The sequence below is a fragment of the Euprymna scolopes genome, chromosome 10 (genome assembly GCF_053919585.1).
Source record: "Euprymna scolopes isolate OS-2025 chromosome 10, ASM5391958v1, whole genome shotgun sequence".
In the NCBI taxonomy this organism is placed as follows: domain Eukaryota; kingdom Metazoa; phylum Mollusca; class Cephalopoda; order Sepiida; family Sepiolidae; genus Euprymna; species Euprymna scolopes.
In genome coordinates, this window is record NC_136491.1 from 22,892,373 (window position 1) to 22,909,139 (window position 16,767).

At 37.6% G+C, this 16,767-nt stretch overlaps 1 protein-coding gene across 5 annotated transcripts in view; it reads left to right on the top strand.

Annotated features, from left to right (window-relative positions):
* The window catches only part of LOC145285862 (uncharacterized), a 182,143-nt gene that overhangs the window by 144,287 nt on the left and 21,089 nt on the right, over window positions 1-16,767 (top strand). For all 5 annotated transcript variants that reach the window (XM_080134307.1, XM_080134303.1, XM_080134305.1 and 2 more), the window contains exons 2-3: window positions 11,279-11,461; window positions 16,161-16,275. In XM_080134307.1, the coding sequence (XP_079990433.1) occupies window positions 11,341-11,461; window positions 16,161-16,275 (236 nt within the window). In that variant the 5' untranslated portion in view covers window positions 11,279-11,340. The remainder of the gene's footprint in view (window positions 1-11,278; window positions 11,462-16,160; window positions 16,276-16,767) is intronic.

The following is a 16,767-nucleotide window of genomic DNA, read 5'->3' on the forward strand; positions in this document are numbered from 1 at the left end:
CTATGTAATGTGCATCCAGGAGACAAGCGCCCGTGTGTTTGTGTGCTGTGTGGGTGCATAAGAGAGACGGACGAAAAGGAAAGACTTACCTCGGTGCCGTCTCAACGTCGCCGACCGAAAATAGAGAAAGAAAGATCAAGATGGTGGCCGCCGTCTTTTGTAAAGGATGATATCTCGCAAAGTCACATGAATTCTCGCAATATGCAAATTTAGCCGGCCTGCAACGGCCATAAAGCGGGTGATTGAAAGACGTTGGGAGAGCGATGATTGACTTGGTCGGGAATCGTGTTGCTGTTGCTTCTCGTGCCGTGTGGGTGTGAGCATATCTTACCGTTGTTGGGACCGTTCTGAGTAACCGATAGTTGGGTCCGTTCTGAGTAACCATTCGCGTCCGTCTAGGTACCTTGCTAGTTGGATTCCGTGCAGAACCGGTGTTTACTGGTTATTGAATTGCTTTACGTTGCTGCAACATTACACATCTACAGAGGGCGCAGTAATTTTAAAGGACTTTCCTTATACATTGACTACAAGCTATTTCGGCTATTTGCCCTCTAGGACTATGACCGAGTCGAAATTCGACTTAAAGCTCATACCCGAGTTTACGGGTCCACGTCCATTGTCGACTGGGTTGAAAGGGTCGAGCTGACGTGCGACCTTTGTGAGGTAAAAAGGGTACACACTGTGATTCCCCTGAGATTGGCTGGGGGTGTCTTGAGTGTGTATCAGCAACTCAGTGCTGCCGAAAAGGGAGATGTCACTGCAATTAAAGCTGCGCTGTACAAGGCATTCGCCATGGATTCTTGTACGGCCTATGAAAAATTTGCTTCCTGAAAACTTCTACCGGAGGAAAGCGTGGACGTTTTCTTCGCGGAGTTAAAGAAACTCACAGTCCTATTCGGTGGAGGGGTGTCGGAGCAGACACTCGCGTACGCGTTTGTGGCAGGCCTTCCCACTCGGGTGAAGCAGCTATTGAGAGCCTCAACCAGCGTTTCAACAACGCCCATGGAACACTTGATGGAACATGCTCGAGCCATCATCAAAGATGAGGAGGACCTGGGGGAACCAGTTGTGATGGCGACACAGACAGGCCAGATTGGCGCTCGGGAGATTCCGAATCAGAACCCTGCAAGCAATGGGAAATGTTTTCGCTGCGGCCGACGCGGACATTTTGCAAGGAATTGCACCAACAGGGTGTGTGTGCGCTGTTTTAATTGTGGTGGTCTAGGGCATCTAGCCCAAAACTGTGTGGGAAACATATCAGGGGAGAGGACGTCAGCGCCGCCCTGCTCCCCCAGCAAAATTTGAACAAGGCGCAACCAGTGATGACCGTCTACGTAAACAGGATACCCTGCTCAGCACTTCTCAACTCAGGCTGTTCGCATACTATAGTGAGCGCCAGGCTATGTCCAAGTTGGACTAAGAGAAAGATCGAAGTCACCACGATATAAGAGGCGAGACCCAGACATGCTGTGGAGCTGGAACTATCGAGGTCTACACGGACACCGGTGCAGCCGCTAAGATCAATGTGCTCGTGACCCAAGGAAATCTCCTGGGGTTTGACCTGTTGCTCGGATACGATGCCATCAAGGCGCTGGGGAGAGTCGCAATTCATCGGGATGGAAAAGTGCGATTCTTGGAGGCCCCAGTGTGTGCAGCGCTCCACATCGATTGGCCGGATTTTACAGTGGACTACGATTCTCACAAGAGGGCCTGGATTGCATCTTGGAAGTGGACCGAGGGAAGGGCACCGACTAAACTCAAGAATGGGGTTGCAGAGTACTCTATACCCAGTGAGGCCCGAGCAGAATACGAAAGGGAACTAAAGGCGTGGATCCAAGATGGCTGGTTAATCCCCTACCCTGAGGACAAGCTTGGGCCTCCCAAGGGTTTAATACCCTTGATGGCAGTAGTCCAGCATAACAAGTCGAAAGTACGGCCGGTGCTGGATTATAGGGAGCTTAACAAACATATTGAAGCCTACACTGCCGATGCTGACGTATGCGCCAGCAAGTTGAGGGAATGGCGTCAGAAAGGCACTAATGTCTCGATATTGGATTTGCGAAAAGCCTATTTACAGGTGTGAGTTGATGAGACGTTGTGGCCGTTCCAGACAGTTTGGTTCCAGGGGCAGAGGTACTGCCTTACACGCCTCGGCTTTGGCCTAAATGTGGCACCACAGATTATGAAGACTATTGTAAACACAGTATTGTTCCAAGAAAAGCCCATGAGGGACTCAACATCAGCTTACATTGATGACGTATACGTCAATGAAGATGTACAGTCTGCGTCGTGTGTCAAAGAAAAGTTGGCTCAATTTGGTCTGGAATGCAAGAATCCCGAACGTTTGAGGGAAGGAGCACGTGTATTGGGATTGGATGTTTATGAGGAAGATGCACCCTACAATGGAGGTGTGGCAGCGAAATTCCAAGCATCCCCAACATCGTTACAAGGTGGACCGTTTTTTCTTGGTGTGGAAAACTTGTTGGTCACCTACCGGCCTGTGGCTGGCTCCGTGCAACTGTTGGTGTAATTAAACACAGAGCAAATTTAACAACCACGGGTTGGAATGACATATCCGATGATGTCCTACTAACTCTGATGATTAAAGAGACACTGGAGAGAGTGAACAAGAAGGACCCTGCCTGTGGGCGGTGGTGTGTTAACAGAGACAACGTAGGTGTGTGGGTTGATGCCAGTTCTTTGGCGTTGGGAGTATCGTTGGAGCAAGGAGGAAACGTGTTCGAAGATGCATGTTGGCTGCGGCCCGTAACAGATTCTCAGCATATCAACCTGGCAGAGCTGGACGCCGTTGTAAAGGGGATAAATCTGGCCCTGCAGTGGCAGTCTAAGAAGTTGACCTTGTACACAGATTCTCCCTGTGTCTACCACTGGGTGTCTGACACACTTTCAGGATGGACACGAATCCGTACCAAGGCAGCAAGCGAAATGTTAATACGGAGAAGGCTAGACACGCTAAAAAACCTGGTATCTGAGTATGGGCTATCACTGAGCGTCACTCTGGTGCCATCACATTGTAATCGTGCTGACCAACTGACCCAAGTACCTCACAAATGGTATGAAGCCGCAAAGATGGGAATGGAGATTACTGCTCGATCTTGTGCAGTTGCAATCGACCCATGTCAAATACAAAAAATTCATGCACAGAGCGGACATCCGGGTATCAAGAGGACCCTTTATTTTGTGAGGCGCGTATACCCAGCAGTGACCAAGATGGATGTCAGACAGATCATCAGAAATTGTGAGGCTTGCCAGTCTATTGATCCGGCACCAGAGCGATGGCAGAAGGGTCGATTGGAAGTTGAGAGTGTGTAGCAGCGGCTGGCTATGGATATCACCCATTACAGTGGCAAGCCCTTTCTAACTCTCATTGATTGTGGGCCTACGAGATTTGCGGTGTGGCGGCAGATGACCAGACAGGATTCGGCAAATGTTGTTCGCCATCTATCATCCATTTTTTCTGAGCGAGGTGCGCTGGAAGAGCTCCTGACTGACAATGATGCAGCGTTTTGTAGCCAGCAAGTCCGGCAGTTGTTAGATGAGTGGGGCATCTGACTACGGTTGCGATGTGCACATGTGCCGTCAGGAAATGGCATTGCTGAAAGAAGCCATCACAGCATCAAGAGAATTGCTGCCAGGAAGCGATGTACTATTACGGAAGCCAGATATTGGTATAACATTATGCCAAAGGACGGGACGTCTCCTTCAACCGCACCTGCGAATGCTATTTACACATACCGAGTTGGAGTGAAGGGAATCAACACTACGCAGCCAGCCGACAACGGAACATGTAACAGATATGAAGTGGGAGATCCAGTGTGGGTACGGCCCCCAGGAAATCGGTGCACCGAGAAGTTTAAGCGAGGACAAATATCCGGAGTGATTAGCCAGCAGTCTGTGTTGGTCGATGGAACCCCACGACATGTGCGAGATCTTCACCCAGCTACCGAGGCGCGTCACACAACTACAAAAAGCAGTGAAGCGTCCAGTGATGAGCTACCGATACACGGATTCAGTGAGCCCCCTCCAGAGACTGATAGTGATACTTCATCTGATGAGGCGGAACCAGATCCAGAGCCCGAATCTGAACCAGTGAATGTACCTCTTCGCAGAAGCACATGCACTAAAAGGCCAACCCCCCAATGCTCCCTATGTGATCATCAGATCAGGGGGGAGTGTAATGTGCATCCAGGAGACAAGCGCCCGCGTGTTTGTGTGTTGTGTGGGTGCGTAAGAGAGACGGACGAAAAGGAAAGACTTACCTTGGGGCCGGCTCGGCGTCGCCGACCAAAAATAGAGAAAGAAAGATCAAGATGGCAGCCGCCGTCTTTTGTAAAGGATAATATCTCACAAAGTCACATGAATTCTCGCAATATGCAAATTTAGCCGGCCTGCAACGGCCATAAAGCGGATGATTGAAAGACGGGAGAGCGATGATTGACTTGGTCGGGAATCGTGTTGCTGTTGCTTCTCATGCCATGTGGGTGTGAGCATATCTTACCGTTGTTGGGACCGTTCTGAGTAACCGGTTGTTGGGTCTGTTCTGAGTAACCGTTCGCGTCCGTCTAGGTACCTTGCTAGTTGGATTCCGTGCAGAACCGGTGTTTACTGGTTATTGAATTGCTTTACGTTGCTGCAACATTACACATCTACAGAGGGCGCAGTAATTTTAAAGGACTTTCCTTACACATTGACTACAGGCTACTCGAGGATAAGGGTTAAAGAGTAGAAATTGGACAATATAGTAATCGTTAGTAATGGAACGGCTCATCAAAAACTTATTTACGTTGGACTTGAAGACAACCATATTGTAGTCAGCTGGAAAGCAGGAAAACGGAAGACAATTCCACAGGTGTGCGATTCTAAGAAAGAAGCTTTGTTCATGGAATCTACGTTTAGGTTTAGGCACAGATAAAGAGTGGCGGAAATTGTTGATAGTCTTTTCTGCTAGACGGGTGTTTCTTGTGAACATTTGGCGGGGAGGGGGGGAACATAGACTGGAGCTCAGTCGAGCACTTCTCTTCTCAGTCCTCACCCCCATTTTTGCGTTCATCTCTCACGTATAAATCGTTTTAGTTTACAATTTGAAAACAACTTCTCTACTTGACAACATGTCAAGGATAAAGAAGAAGAAGAAGAAGAAGAAGAAGAAGAAAAAAAATACACTTAGCATAGCTCCGAAATATATTTGTTATAAATTTCAAACAAGAAAAATATTTGTTTATTTTCCTTATATTACGTTGTGATTTAATTTCAAGTGCACTTAATGCGTATTTTATTTTATTAAAATTAAATCAACGTTTTTATATGGAACTAACACCCTTGACGTTATTCTCGCGTTAACTACGCACTGTTCCAACATTTCAAAATACAACCGCTCAGATACAACGCGCGGATCTTTACAAACAGACTTTTCTTTCTCTAACTTTACAAAATGGCAAGGAAGAAGAAGAAAAAAGAGAAAGAAAACAACATACTGAGGATGGAGTATAGCTCCGAAATATATTTTTCAAGTAAAATATTTGTTTATTTCCTAATATTACGTTGTGATTTGGTTCCAAGTGCATTTGATGCGTGTTTTATTTTATTCAAATTAAATCAACGTTTCTATGTGAAACTCACAATCTTGACGAACATCTCTACATATTTTTGTGGAGGTTTTGATAACAAAGACTGACAATTAAAATCTCATATTAACCGACTTTGTTGTATAGTTGTTTTAACATTTATCTCTACACACACACACACACACATCTAATCTAAAGAATCGGTATATAAAAATCGGTACCTAAAGAATCGGTATATAAATCGGTATCTAAAGAATCGGTATATAAATCGGTATTTAAATAATCGGTATATATAAATCGGTATCTAACGAATCGGTATATAAATCGGTATCTAAAGAATCGGTATATAAAAATCGGTATCTAAAGAATCGGTACATAAAAATCGGTACCTAAAGAATCGGTACATAAATCGATATCTAAAGAATCGGTATATAAATCGGTATCTATAGAATCGGTATATAAAAATCGGTATCTAAAGAATCGGTATATTAAAATCGGTATCAAAGAATCGGTATCTAAATCGATATCTAAAAAAATCGGTATCTAAAGAATCGGTATATATAAATCAGTATCTAAATAATCGGTATATATAAATCGGAATCTAAAGAATCGGTATCTAAATCGGTATCTAAAGAATCGGTATATAAATCGGTATATAAAAATCGCTATCTAAAGAATCGGTATCTAAATAGTCGGTATATATAAATCGGTATCTAAAGAATCGGTATATAAATCGGTATCTAACGAATCGGTATAAAAGAATCGGTATCTAAATCGATATCTAAAAAATCGGTATATATAAATCGGTATCTAAAGAATCGGTATATAAATCGGTATATAAAAATCGCTATCTAAAGAATCGGTATCTAAATCGGTATCTAAATAGTCGGTATATATAAATCGGTATCTAAAGAATCGGTATATAAATCGGTATCTAACGAATCGGTATAAAAGAATCGGTATCTAAATCGATATCTAAAAAATCGGTATATATAAATCGGTATCTAAAGAATCGGTATATAAATCGGTATCTAACGAATCGGTATAAAAGAATCGGTATCTAAATCGATATCTAAAAAATCGGTATATAAAAATCGGTATCTAAAGAATCGGTATATAAAAATCGGTATCTAAAGAATCGGTATATAAATCGGTATATAAGTCGGTATCTAAGGAATCGGTATCTAAATCGGTATCTAAATCGGTATCAAAAATCGGTATATAAAAATCGGTATATAAAAATCGGTATCAAAAATCGGTATATAAAAATCGGCATCTAAAGAATCGGTATATATAAATCGGTATCTAAAGAATCGGTATAAAAATCGGTATCTAAAGAATCGGTGTATATAAATCGGTATCGAAAGAATCGGTATATAAATCGGTATATAAAAATCGGTATCTAAAAATCGGTATCTAAAGAATCGGTATATATATAAATCAGTATCTAAAGAATCGGTATATAAAAATCGGTATCTAAAAAATTGGTATATAAATCGGTATCTAAAGAATCGGTATATATAAATCGGTATCTAAAGAATCGATATATAAATCGGTATCTAAAGAATCGGTATATAAAAATCGGTATCTAAAGAATCGGTATATAAATCGGTATCTAAATAATCGGTATCTAAATCGGTATCTAAATAATCGGTATATATAAATCAGTATCTAAAGAAACGGTATATAAATCGGAATATATAAATCGGTATCTAAAAAATCGGTATCTAAAGAATCGGTATATAAATCGGTATCTAAAGAATCGGTATCTAAAGAATCGGTATATAAATCGGTATCTAAATAATCGGTATATATAAATCAGTATCTAAAGAAACGGTATCTAAATCGGTATCTAAAGAATCGGTATATAAATCGGTATTTAAATAATCGGTATATAAAAATCGGTATCTAACGAATCGGTATATAAATCGGTATCTAAAGAATCGGTATATAAAAATCGGTATCTAAAGAATCGGTACATAAAAATCGGTACCTAAAGAATCGGTACATAAATCGATATCTAAAGAATCGGTATATAAATCGGTATCTATAGAATCGGTATATAAAAATCGGTATCTAAAGAATCGGTATATTAAAATCGGTATCAAAGAATCGGTATCTAAATCGATATCTAAAAAAATCGGTATCTAAAGAATCGGTATATATAAATCAGTATCTAAATAATCGGTATATATAAATCGGAATCTAAAGAATCGGTATCTAAATCGGTATCTAAAGAATCGGTATATAAATCGGTATATAAAAATCGCTATCTAAAGAATCGGTATCTAAATCGGTATCTAAATAGTCGGTATATATAAATCGGTATCTAAAGAATCGGTATATAAATCGGTATCTAACGAATCGGTATAAAAGAATCGGTATCTAAATCGATATCTAAAAAATCGGTATATAAAAATCGGTATCTAAAGAATCGGTATATAAAAATCGGTATCTAAAGAATCGGTATATAAGTCGGTATCTAAGGAATCGGTATCTAAATCGGTATCAAAAATCGGTATATAAAAATCGGTATCAAAAATCGGTATATAAAAATCGGCATCTAAAGAATCGGTATATATAAATCGGTATCTAAAGAATCGGTATAAAAATCGGTATCTAAAGAATCGGTGTATATAAATCGGTATCGAAAGAATCGGTATATAAATCGGTATATAAAAATCGGTATATAAAGAATCGGTATATATAAATCAGTATCTAAAGAATCGGTATATAAAAATCGGTATCTAAAAAATTGGTATATAAATCGGTATCTAAAGAATCGGTATATATAAATCGGTATCTAAAGAATCGATATATAAATCGGTATCTAAAGAATCGGTATATAAAAATCGGTATCTAAAGAATCGGTATATAAATCGGTATCTAAAGAATCGGTATATAAATCGGTATCTAAATAATCGGTATCTAAATCGGTATCTATAAATCAGTATCTAAAGAAACGGTATATAAATCGGAATATATAAATCGGTATCTAAAAAATCGGTATCTAAAGAATCGGTATATAAATCGGTATCTAAAGAATCGGTATCTAAAGAATCGGTATATAAATCGGTATCTAAATAATCGGTATATATAAATCAGTATCTAAAGAAACGGTATCTAAATCGGTATCTAAAGAATCGGTATATAAATCGTTATCTAAAGAATCGGTATATAAAGAATCGCTATATAAAAATCGGTATCTAAAGAACCGGTATATAAGTCGGTATCTAAATAATCGGTATATATAAATCTGTATCTAAAGAATCGGCATATAAATCGGTATATAAAGAATCGGTATCTAAAAAATCGGAATATATAAATCGGTATCTAAAGAATCGGTATATATAAATCTACATCGGTCATCTAGATGCCTACACGTGGTAGCTTGTCTTATTATTTTCCATTCGACTACCGGCGAATGTCCGCTTTCTTTGAGTTCCCAGTATTTATTCGCTAATGTTGTTTTTATAAGGTGTTTTTTATTGTTGAATGTACTTTTGTGGTCATAGTATCGCGTTACATTTCAAAACCCGATACTATGTCCACAAAAGTACATTCAACAATAAAAAACACCGTATAAAAACAACACTAGCAAATAAATACTGGGAACTCAAAGAAAGCGGACATTCGCCGGTAGTCGAATGGAAAATAATAAGACAAGCTACCACATGTAGGCATCTAGACGACCCATGTAGATTATGCCTTCATGAAAAATTTGTTATCCTTTACTTTAAAGAACCCCAACATCTATTAAACTGTAGAAGAGAAATAGCAAATAACCGTGTTCACAAAATAAAATTTACTCTAGGATAGCGATACAAAATAGTTTTAAAACTAACAAAAACAATAGAAAATAAACAAATAAATTAAATAAACATGAATATACATAAACGATCACACATATATGTATGTATATATGTATATACATGTGCATATATGCATGTGCACATATATATATTTATTTATAAACTAACAATAACAAAAAAAACCACTCACCTAGTTTTAAAACAGATCCTTTGTTTGATAAAATGCATGCTCATTGGCTGATAGGAAGGGGCGCGGTGGATACTAGAAAGCTGATTGGCTAACTAAAATCTCAATAAAAGAGGAGCATATAAAAACAATAAACAACCACAGAATTCGCGCATAAGCCTGAGGAGTCCTAGAGTGGATGAAACGCCGAATATTCAGTGTAGCTTAATCGCCATATATATTTTATAACTTACTAACTAGCTCTACCTACGTATTGAGCACTTTGAAGTAAATACTTAAAGTTTACGCATTAATCTATACTTTCGTGTATTAATTTTATGTGAGTAAATTAAGTAGTTATATATATATATATATATATATATATATATATATATATATATATATATATATATATATATATACGAGAAAAGAAATTAAGACTATAAATTAAAATTTACAATTAAATTATTATTCGACAGAATACTCTCAAAAACAATTTCCAAAGTCCTTATTCTGCGGAATTTCAAATAATGCCGTTCTTGCTATCCTTCTAATCAGAGAACAGAAAGAAACATAAAAAAACACAAAAAAACTAACGTAAGGCAAACGAACGATGCTAAATGTAAAAATCGAAAAAACAAAAAAGAAAACAGAAAGACGAACGTTAAAAAAACACGTGAAAAATGGCTTAAATAAGCCTGTTTCGATATTAAAATTTTAAAAATCGGTGGGTACCCGGGTGTTTTTGGGTGTGTGTGGTCAGTCGGGGGTGTTAATGGAAACCTAAGAATAAGCGAAGTAAGAAAAAAAAACAGAAGAACGAACGTTACATGAAAAATGGCTTAAATAACACTGGTTCAATATTTAAATTTAAAAAATCAAAAAAAAAAAAGACATCTCACACCACGATTCGAACCCAAAACGTTTGGATAATGAACCAAAGCGCTAACCAACTGAGCTAACACGACGTACATGAAATTTAGTCAGTTCTTCAACTATTTAAACTAAATCAGGTCATGACGTCATCTGACGCATGCGTAGAACCGGTCGTCGTCATGAGAGGACGGTTTTTGTTGATCCTCCCTGTCGAAAATTGTCGATTTCAGGGTGAAAAAAATTAACGTTTTTGGCCAATTTTTCGATATTTTTCTGGCAAAGGATGGAGCTTCAATATGATACCGAGTTTGTGAATTTGTGTTCTGTCTGTCAAAAGTTTTTAGCGGACACACAAACACACATACAAACATACATACACACATTTTCGCTTTTATATACATAGAAGATTCCGACAACATTTTAAAGTGAAACAAATAAAATGCAAGAGGCCTCCACAGCACTGCTAAACCATTCTACCCTCTATCAGAATTAGATCTCTTCTGGTCGAGGATTCTGAAGTAGTTATGCATCATCACTAAAAGGTATAGAAAGAAGGATTTAATTTTATGTGAGACTAGCGAGGGGTACCCGGCGTTGCCCGGGTGTTTTTCAGGGTATGTGAAAAAACCCCGAAAATGTAAAAAAAAAAAAAAAAAAACGAAGCCTTTACGACACGCAGTTGGAAAATAGTAAAGTGTTAAAAAAAAAAACAGGTGCGCGTTTTTGATTGACGTGACGGCGATAGGTATTCAGCAGTAAGCGTACATACATACACACATACATTTTCGCTTTTATATATATAGATATAATTCAACTTTGTTTTTCATGTTTATTTTCAGCCTGGTATTATCATTCGACTTTCGACAGATCCAAGTGTGAGAAAGCAACATCAAAACCACTCATGTCACAAATACCTGGAATTAATGGCTGTCAGGATGGCAAGCCACCCGGACAAAACAGACCTTATTATAAAGACACAGACTCGAAATATGTTCGGCTGGCAAAACAGGGCGGACGAAGAGGTCAGTGATTTTTTAAAATTTTTTATCAAGGAGTCACCGCTTGAGGATAAAGATTATTGAGTGTACAGTAGTCAATGGGATAATATCGTAGTAATCTTTAGTAGTGGAAATTTGGTAAATTGGATTACTTAAAGAATTGGACTACATCAAGAATTTGTTTATGCTGGACTTGAAGACTACCAAATCTTAGTCAGCTGGAAAACAGGCAAACGTAAGAGAGTTCCACAGGCGTGCAGTTCTAAAAAAGAAGTTTTGTTCATGGAATCTACGTTTAGGTTTAGGCACAGATAAAGAGTGGGGGAAATTATTGATAGTGTTTTCAGCTAGACGAGTGTTTTATGTTTGGCGAGGGGGGGGCATAGATTGGAACTCAGACGAGCATTTGTGATTAATCAAATTGAAATTTTAATTGGGTTGTCATTACCAATTGAAGAACCGTGCACAGGAGTATCCTGCTTTCGTTTAAATAGGAGTATATATACTCCAATGGTTGACTGGTACTACATACATTGTGAAACAAGGTATGTACCCTTTTTTCTCGTATGCCATAGAAAAAGGAGTGTGTGATTGGCCTAATCGCAGACTGAGAAGTCAGCTATGCCGAGTTCAAACCTTTACTGGATTATGATAATAATGTATGTGCTAATACTGTTGGCTCATCCCCTCCAGGTTGTTGTTTCCTTATAGACATCGAATATAGTAGTTGATTGGCTTAATTACAGACAAGGAAGTTAGCTATGTAGAGTTAAAACCTTCGCTATTTTAGGTAAATGAGTGGGGAGCACAACAAAGTAATAAGAAATGAGTATCAACAGCACATCATCGTAATTTTTCAATATAAAGGAATTATTTAGAACCAATATGGCATTTGTTACACTTTTGCATGCAGGAGCCATCTGCATTGGCTGTGCATCTGTCAACATATTCATTGACTTCCTGATAATCCACAATGAGGTTTATTCTCAACATGTCCATCAGTAGGAGCATACGTTCTGAAGGAGTATAAGCACTTCTTAAGTATATAGTATCAGCCTGCCATCTATAAATATAAAAGCAAAAATGTATGTATGTATGTATGTTTGTTCGCTTTTTCTGTATGTCTACAAAAGGCTTTTTTCAGAGAAGCGGTCGGTCGCTTCACAATTTTTTAAAACTTTTTATATCACATATAAATCGTGATATCTGAGTTAACAACGAAGCTCGCCTGTCTATTTAATTTTCTCGATTTCGGGAATATAAATATTCAACATTTGTCGCTCGCCACATGTGGGTTAGTCTTTTTCCTATAACATCTTGGGAAAATACTATCCCGCAGTCAAACTTGACCTCATTAAGTCATTAAAACGGGCACCTGATAAATCCAAGTAATTAAATAAATTCAAACATGTTTCCGTTAGCATCTTGCAGTGGGGCAATGGTTAACGTCGCACTTTTTTTTTTCACACTATAATTTACAACTTTGCCTCAACGGTTCAGGTTCGATCCTCATACTTACCTACCAAAACATTTTTTTAACCCCCCACCCCCGGAGTTTCCACACACACCTCCAAACACCCAGGCAACGCCGGGTACCCCTCACTAGTCTATATATATAAAAGCGAAAATGTATGTGTGTATGTATGTATGTTCGCTTTTTGTGTATGTCTGCAAAAGGCTTTTTTCGCCGTGATTCTCGGTCGGCTTGCTCCTTCTTAAAACTTTTTATATCGCATCTAAATCGTAATAACTACGACTTAACAACGGGAGTCGAGTGTGTATTTAATTTGCTCGACTTTTACCAACTCGCCGCGTCTTCGAAAAGCGAATGATCTGGCTTGCAGCACAAAACTAGGTCAGACATCACGCCACTCCCTTGCACCTGTTTATTTCGCTTTATAACCCTTCACTTAACACACTTATCAGTTCCTCTCCCCTCGTGGCCGAGATGGTTAGGTGTCTGGCTTTTTTCCCTTTCCTTTCCACCTTCGCGCCAAGGCTTCGGGGTTCAAACATACCTTCGTACTAAAACTTTTTTTTTTCTTTTACCCAACCAACACTTTTTTTTTAACACACACATCTCCAAACACCCGGGCAACGCCGGGTACCCCCCGCTAGTTAGAATATATAAATCTCACCTGTCTGTTTAAATGTATGTATGTATGTATGTATGTATGTCTGCCTAAAACTTTTGACAGAGGTGACAGATTTTCATGAGATTAGTATCGTTTTGGAGCTCGATCCTTCGGACGACAAATATCGAAAAATTGGCCAAAAACATTAATTCCTTCACCCTCAATTTGGCACTTTTCTACAGGGATGGGTCGCTTTCTTCGCAGATATTTTCGAAAGTCATCCCCTCTTTTCGATTGACTAGCTTTAATTTAAACCTTCGTCACTTCTGGTTTGGCGATGGACGCAACAGCAAAGACGTCACGTTTTTGTTTTTTTTACATTTTTTTCCTCTTTCGCAGTACAAGTTCGAGCCTGCCTGCCTGGTTGCTACCATTTTGTTTTTCTTTTTTGCTCAACACACACCTCCAAACACACAAGCAACGCCAGGTACTCAAGCTAGTTAGAGTATATATACTCTTTAAAAAGAGGCAAGATACTCCTGTGCAGAGTTCTTCAGCTCATAACGCTATTTCTTCTACTCCTATCAATATATAAGTAAGGTTTTTCATTTCTGGTATAACTCAATATGGAAATTAGGTTTATTTATGTGTGTAGCTGTTCGTGAGAGCTCATTTGTGAAGAATCTCACAGTATTGGTTTCGGTCATGTGCAACTATTCTCTTAATACTGTTAATCTTTTGAAACATTTCCGGATCTGGTGATATTTATTAGAACTAAAATAAGTCCCTATGTTTCTCCTCCGCACGAGGACAAAATTCTTTTTGTTTGTTTTCTTTATCAAGATTGAGAAGTTTAAGATGACGTCATAATGGACATGGCATTGGCTTGGATGCTAACGAGAGAGATGCATTGAAATCATTTTTCTTTTTTTTTTTTTTTTACATAGGAGTCATCACTTATCAAGGCCAAGAGGCAACTCGAGGATAAGGGTTAAAGAGAATTCTTCATAAGTTTTGGTTTCGGTTTTTATTATGGCTGAAGGAACTCAAGTTATATCTTAGGTTGAGCATTTGGGAAGTGATATACAAATTACCATTAGCGTATGAAGCGGTGCTCTTTGTGTAAACAAATAGAGCTTAGGTACTTTGGACAATGTCAAAACATTGTTAATTCATGGCCAGCATAGCAGCAGCCGTATAGCACAATGGTTAGAAGCTCCAACTGTCATTTTTGATCCTGGCTTGAGGTAGTTGCTCGTCTAGCCGCATTGATGAGCTGTGAAATAGGGAAACAGTACTGTATGTGGATGACACATATATATATATATATATATATATATATATATATATATATATATATATATATATATTTTTTTTTTTTTTGCATAAGTTTTGGTTTCGGTTCAAGCTGACGCACCCAAGTCATATAGATATATATTTCTTTTTTTTTTTTTTTTAATCGCAACTTTATAATATATAAAAATCGATAGAGCATTAACTCTATAATAATATATACAAAATCTGCAAGAATTAAAATATCATATTTAAGTGTACGACCAGACTATGCTGGGCATCTCTGCTAACTTAGATAAATACTTTTGCAGTTTTAACGATTGGCCTTTTGGCCAAGATCAAAGTGTAGTATCTGTTCTTCAGATGCTGCACTTCCATTTCTTGTTCTCTTTCGGTGAAGGAACAGTCCTTCACGACTGAGACAATTTTTTATTTTTGTACCTTTTCTCCAAATTAAAAAACAACCCTGGTGTCTAACTCTGTCCCGTGGGGAGGCATTGTAAATAGCTACAATAATATCAGAGCGTCTCCATTTACGCTGAACATGTACAGAATGCCAACATCAATATACAGGGTGACCCCCCAAAAAAACGGGCCCCAACTCTAATTAGGCCCCGTTTCTTAGTGTTTTGTCCGAATGAAATGAAACTATTGTCATAACTAGTTTATTATATTCAAATCATCACATCAAAACACTAGGGTCTTTGGTCTTTTTTTCTCCATTCTACAGCATAGGTTCTAGATAGTCTCCATTTAGCTTTTGTTTTTGTTTTTTTTTTGGGGGGGGGGTCAACCTGTAGTACATATGAATGAGTCAGCTGTGGAATTTCCATAGGTCCCGCTAGTTATCATTAATATTATTATTATTATTATTAATATTATTATTATTATTAATATTATTAATAATATTATTATTATTATTAATATTATTATTATTATTATTATATTATTATTATTATTATTATTATTATTAATATTATTATTATTATTAATATCATTATATTATTACTATTATCATAAATATTATTATTATATTATTATTATTATTATTATTAATATTATTATTATTATTATTAATATTATTATTAATATTATTATTATTATTAATATTATTATTATTATTAATATCATTATTATTATATTATTATTATTATTAATATTATTATTATTATTATTATTATTATTATTAATATTATCATTATATTATTATTAATAATATTATTATTAATGGCGTTGTTATGATGATGAGGATGATGCTCATCTTTCTATACGGTTCATAATTATTATGATGATGATCATCATCATGATGGTGATTACTATTATCATCTTTTTTTATTATTCAATCTCCTTTCTAGATCTGCTAAACTATCAAGAATTTGACCAACATAAAGAAGCCGTTGCCTATCCTAGAGTCGACTGGTATTATCTCGAAGACAATGCTCTTGCAGATGCTAAAAAGAAGAAAGAACAGTGAGTATCTGAGAAACTTATTTATTTAAACATTGGTTTGTTTTTGATACTTTCTTCTAAACCCAACTTTATGAGATCAAATCACTGTATTCAACATCCGTGCATGTCAAATTAGCTACTCTTACTTTACACACGTGCCGTGATCTCAGTGAATCAAAGGTCATGCATCTGAAACACTTTATTTTACCCTTTGCACAATCTAAACTTGAAGATCCTGCACACACACACACACACACACACACACACACACACACACACACACACACACACACACACAAACACACAAATTTCAGGTTAGTAGGAACAAAGACAATACCATGTTGAACTTGTACACATATACTGACCTCTGATGGAACAAAGAAAGAATTAGTCAAGAATTAGCAAGAGGTTCGACGGACAAAGAGAACAGAGAAAGAGAGACGAGGAGAGACACACGATTGTTACATCGTTAGTTCGTCACCCCCCCCCCCCCATCTAACTTTTTTAACACCC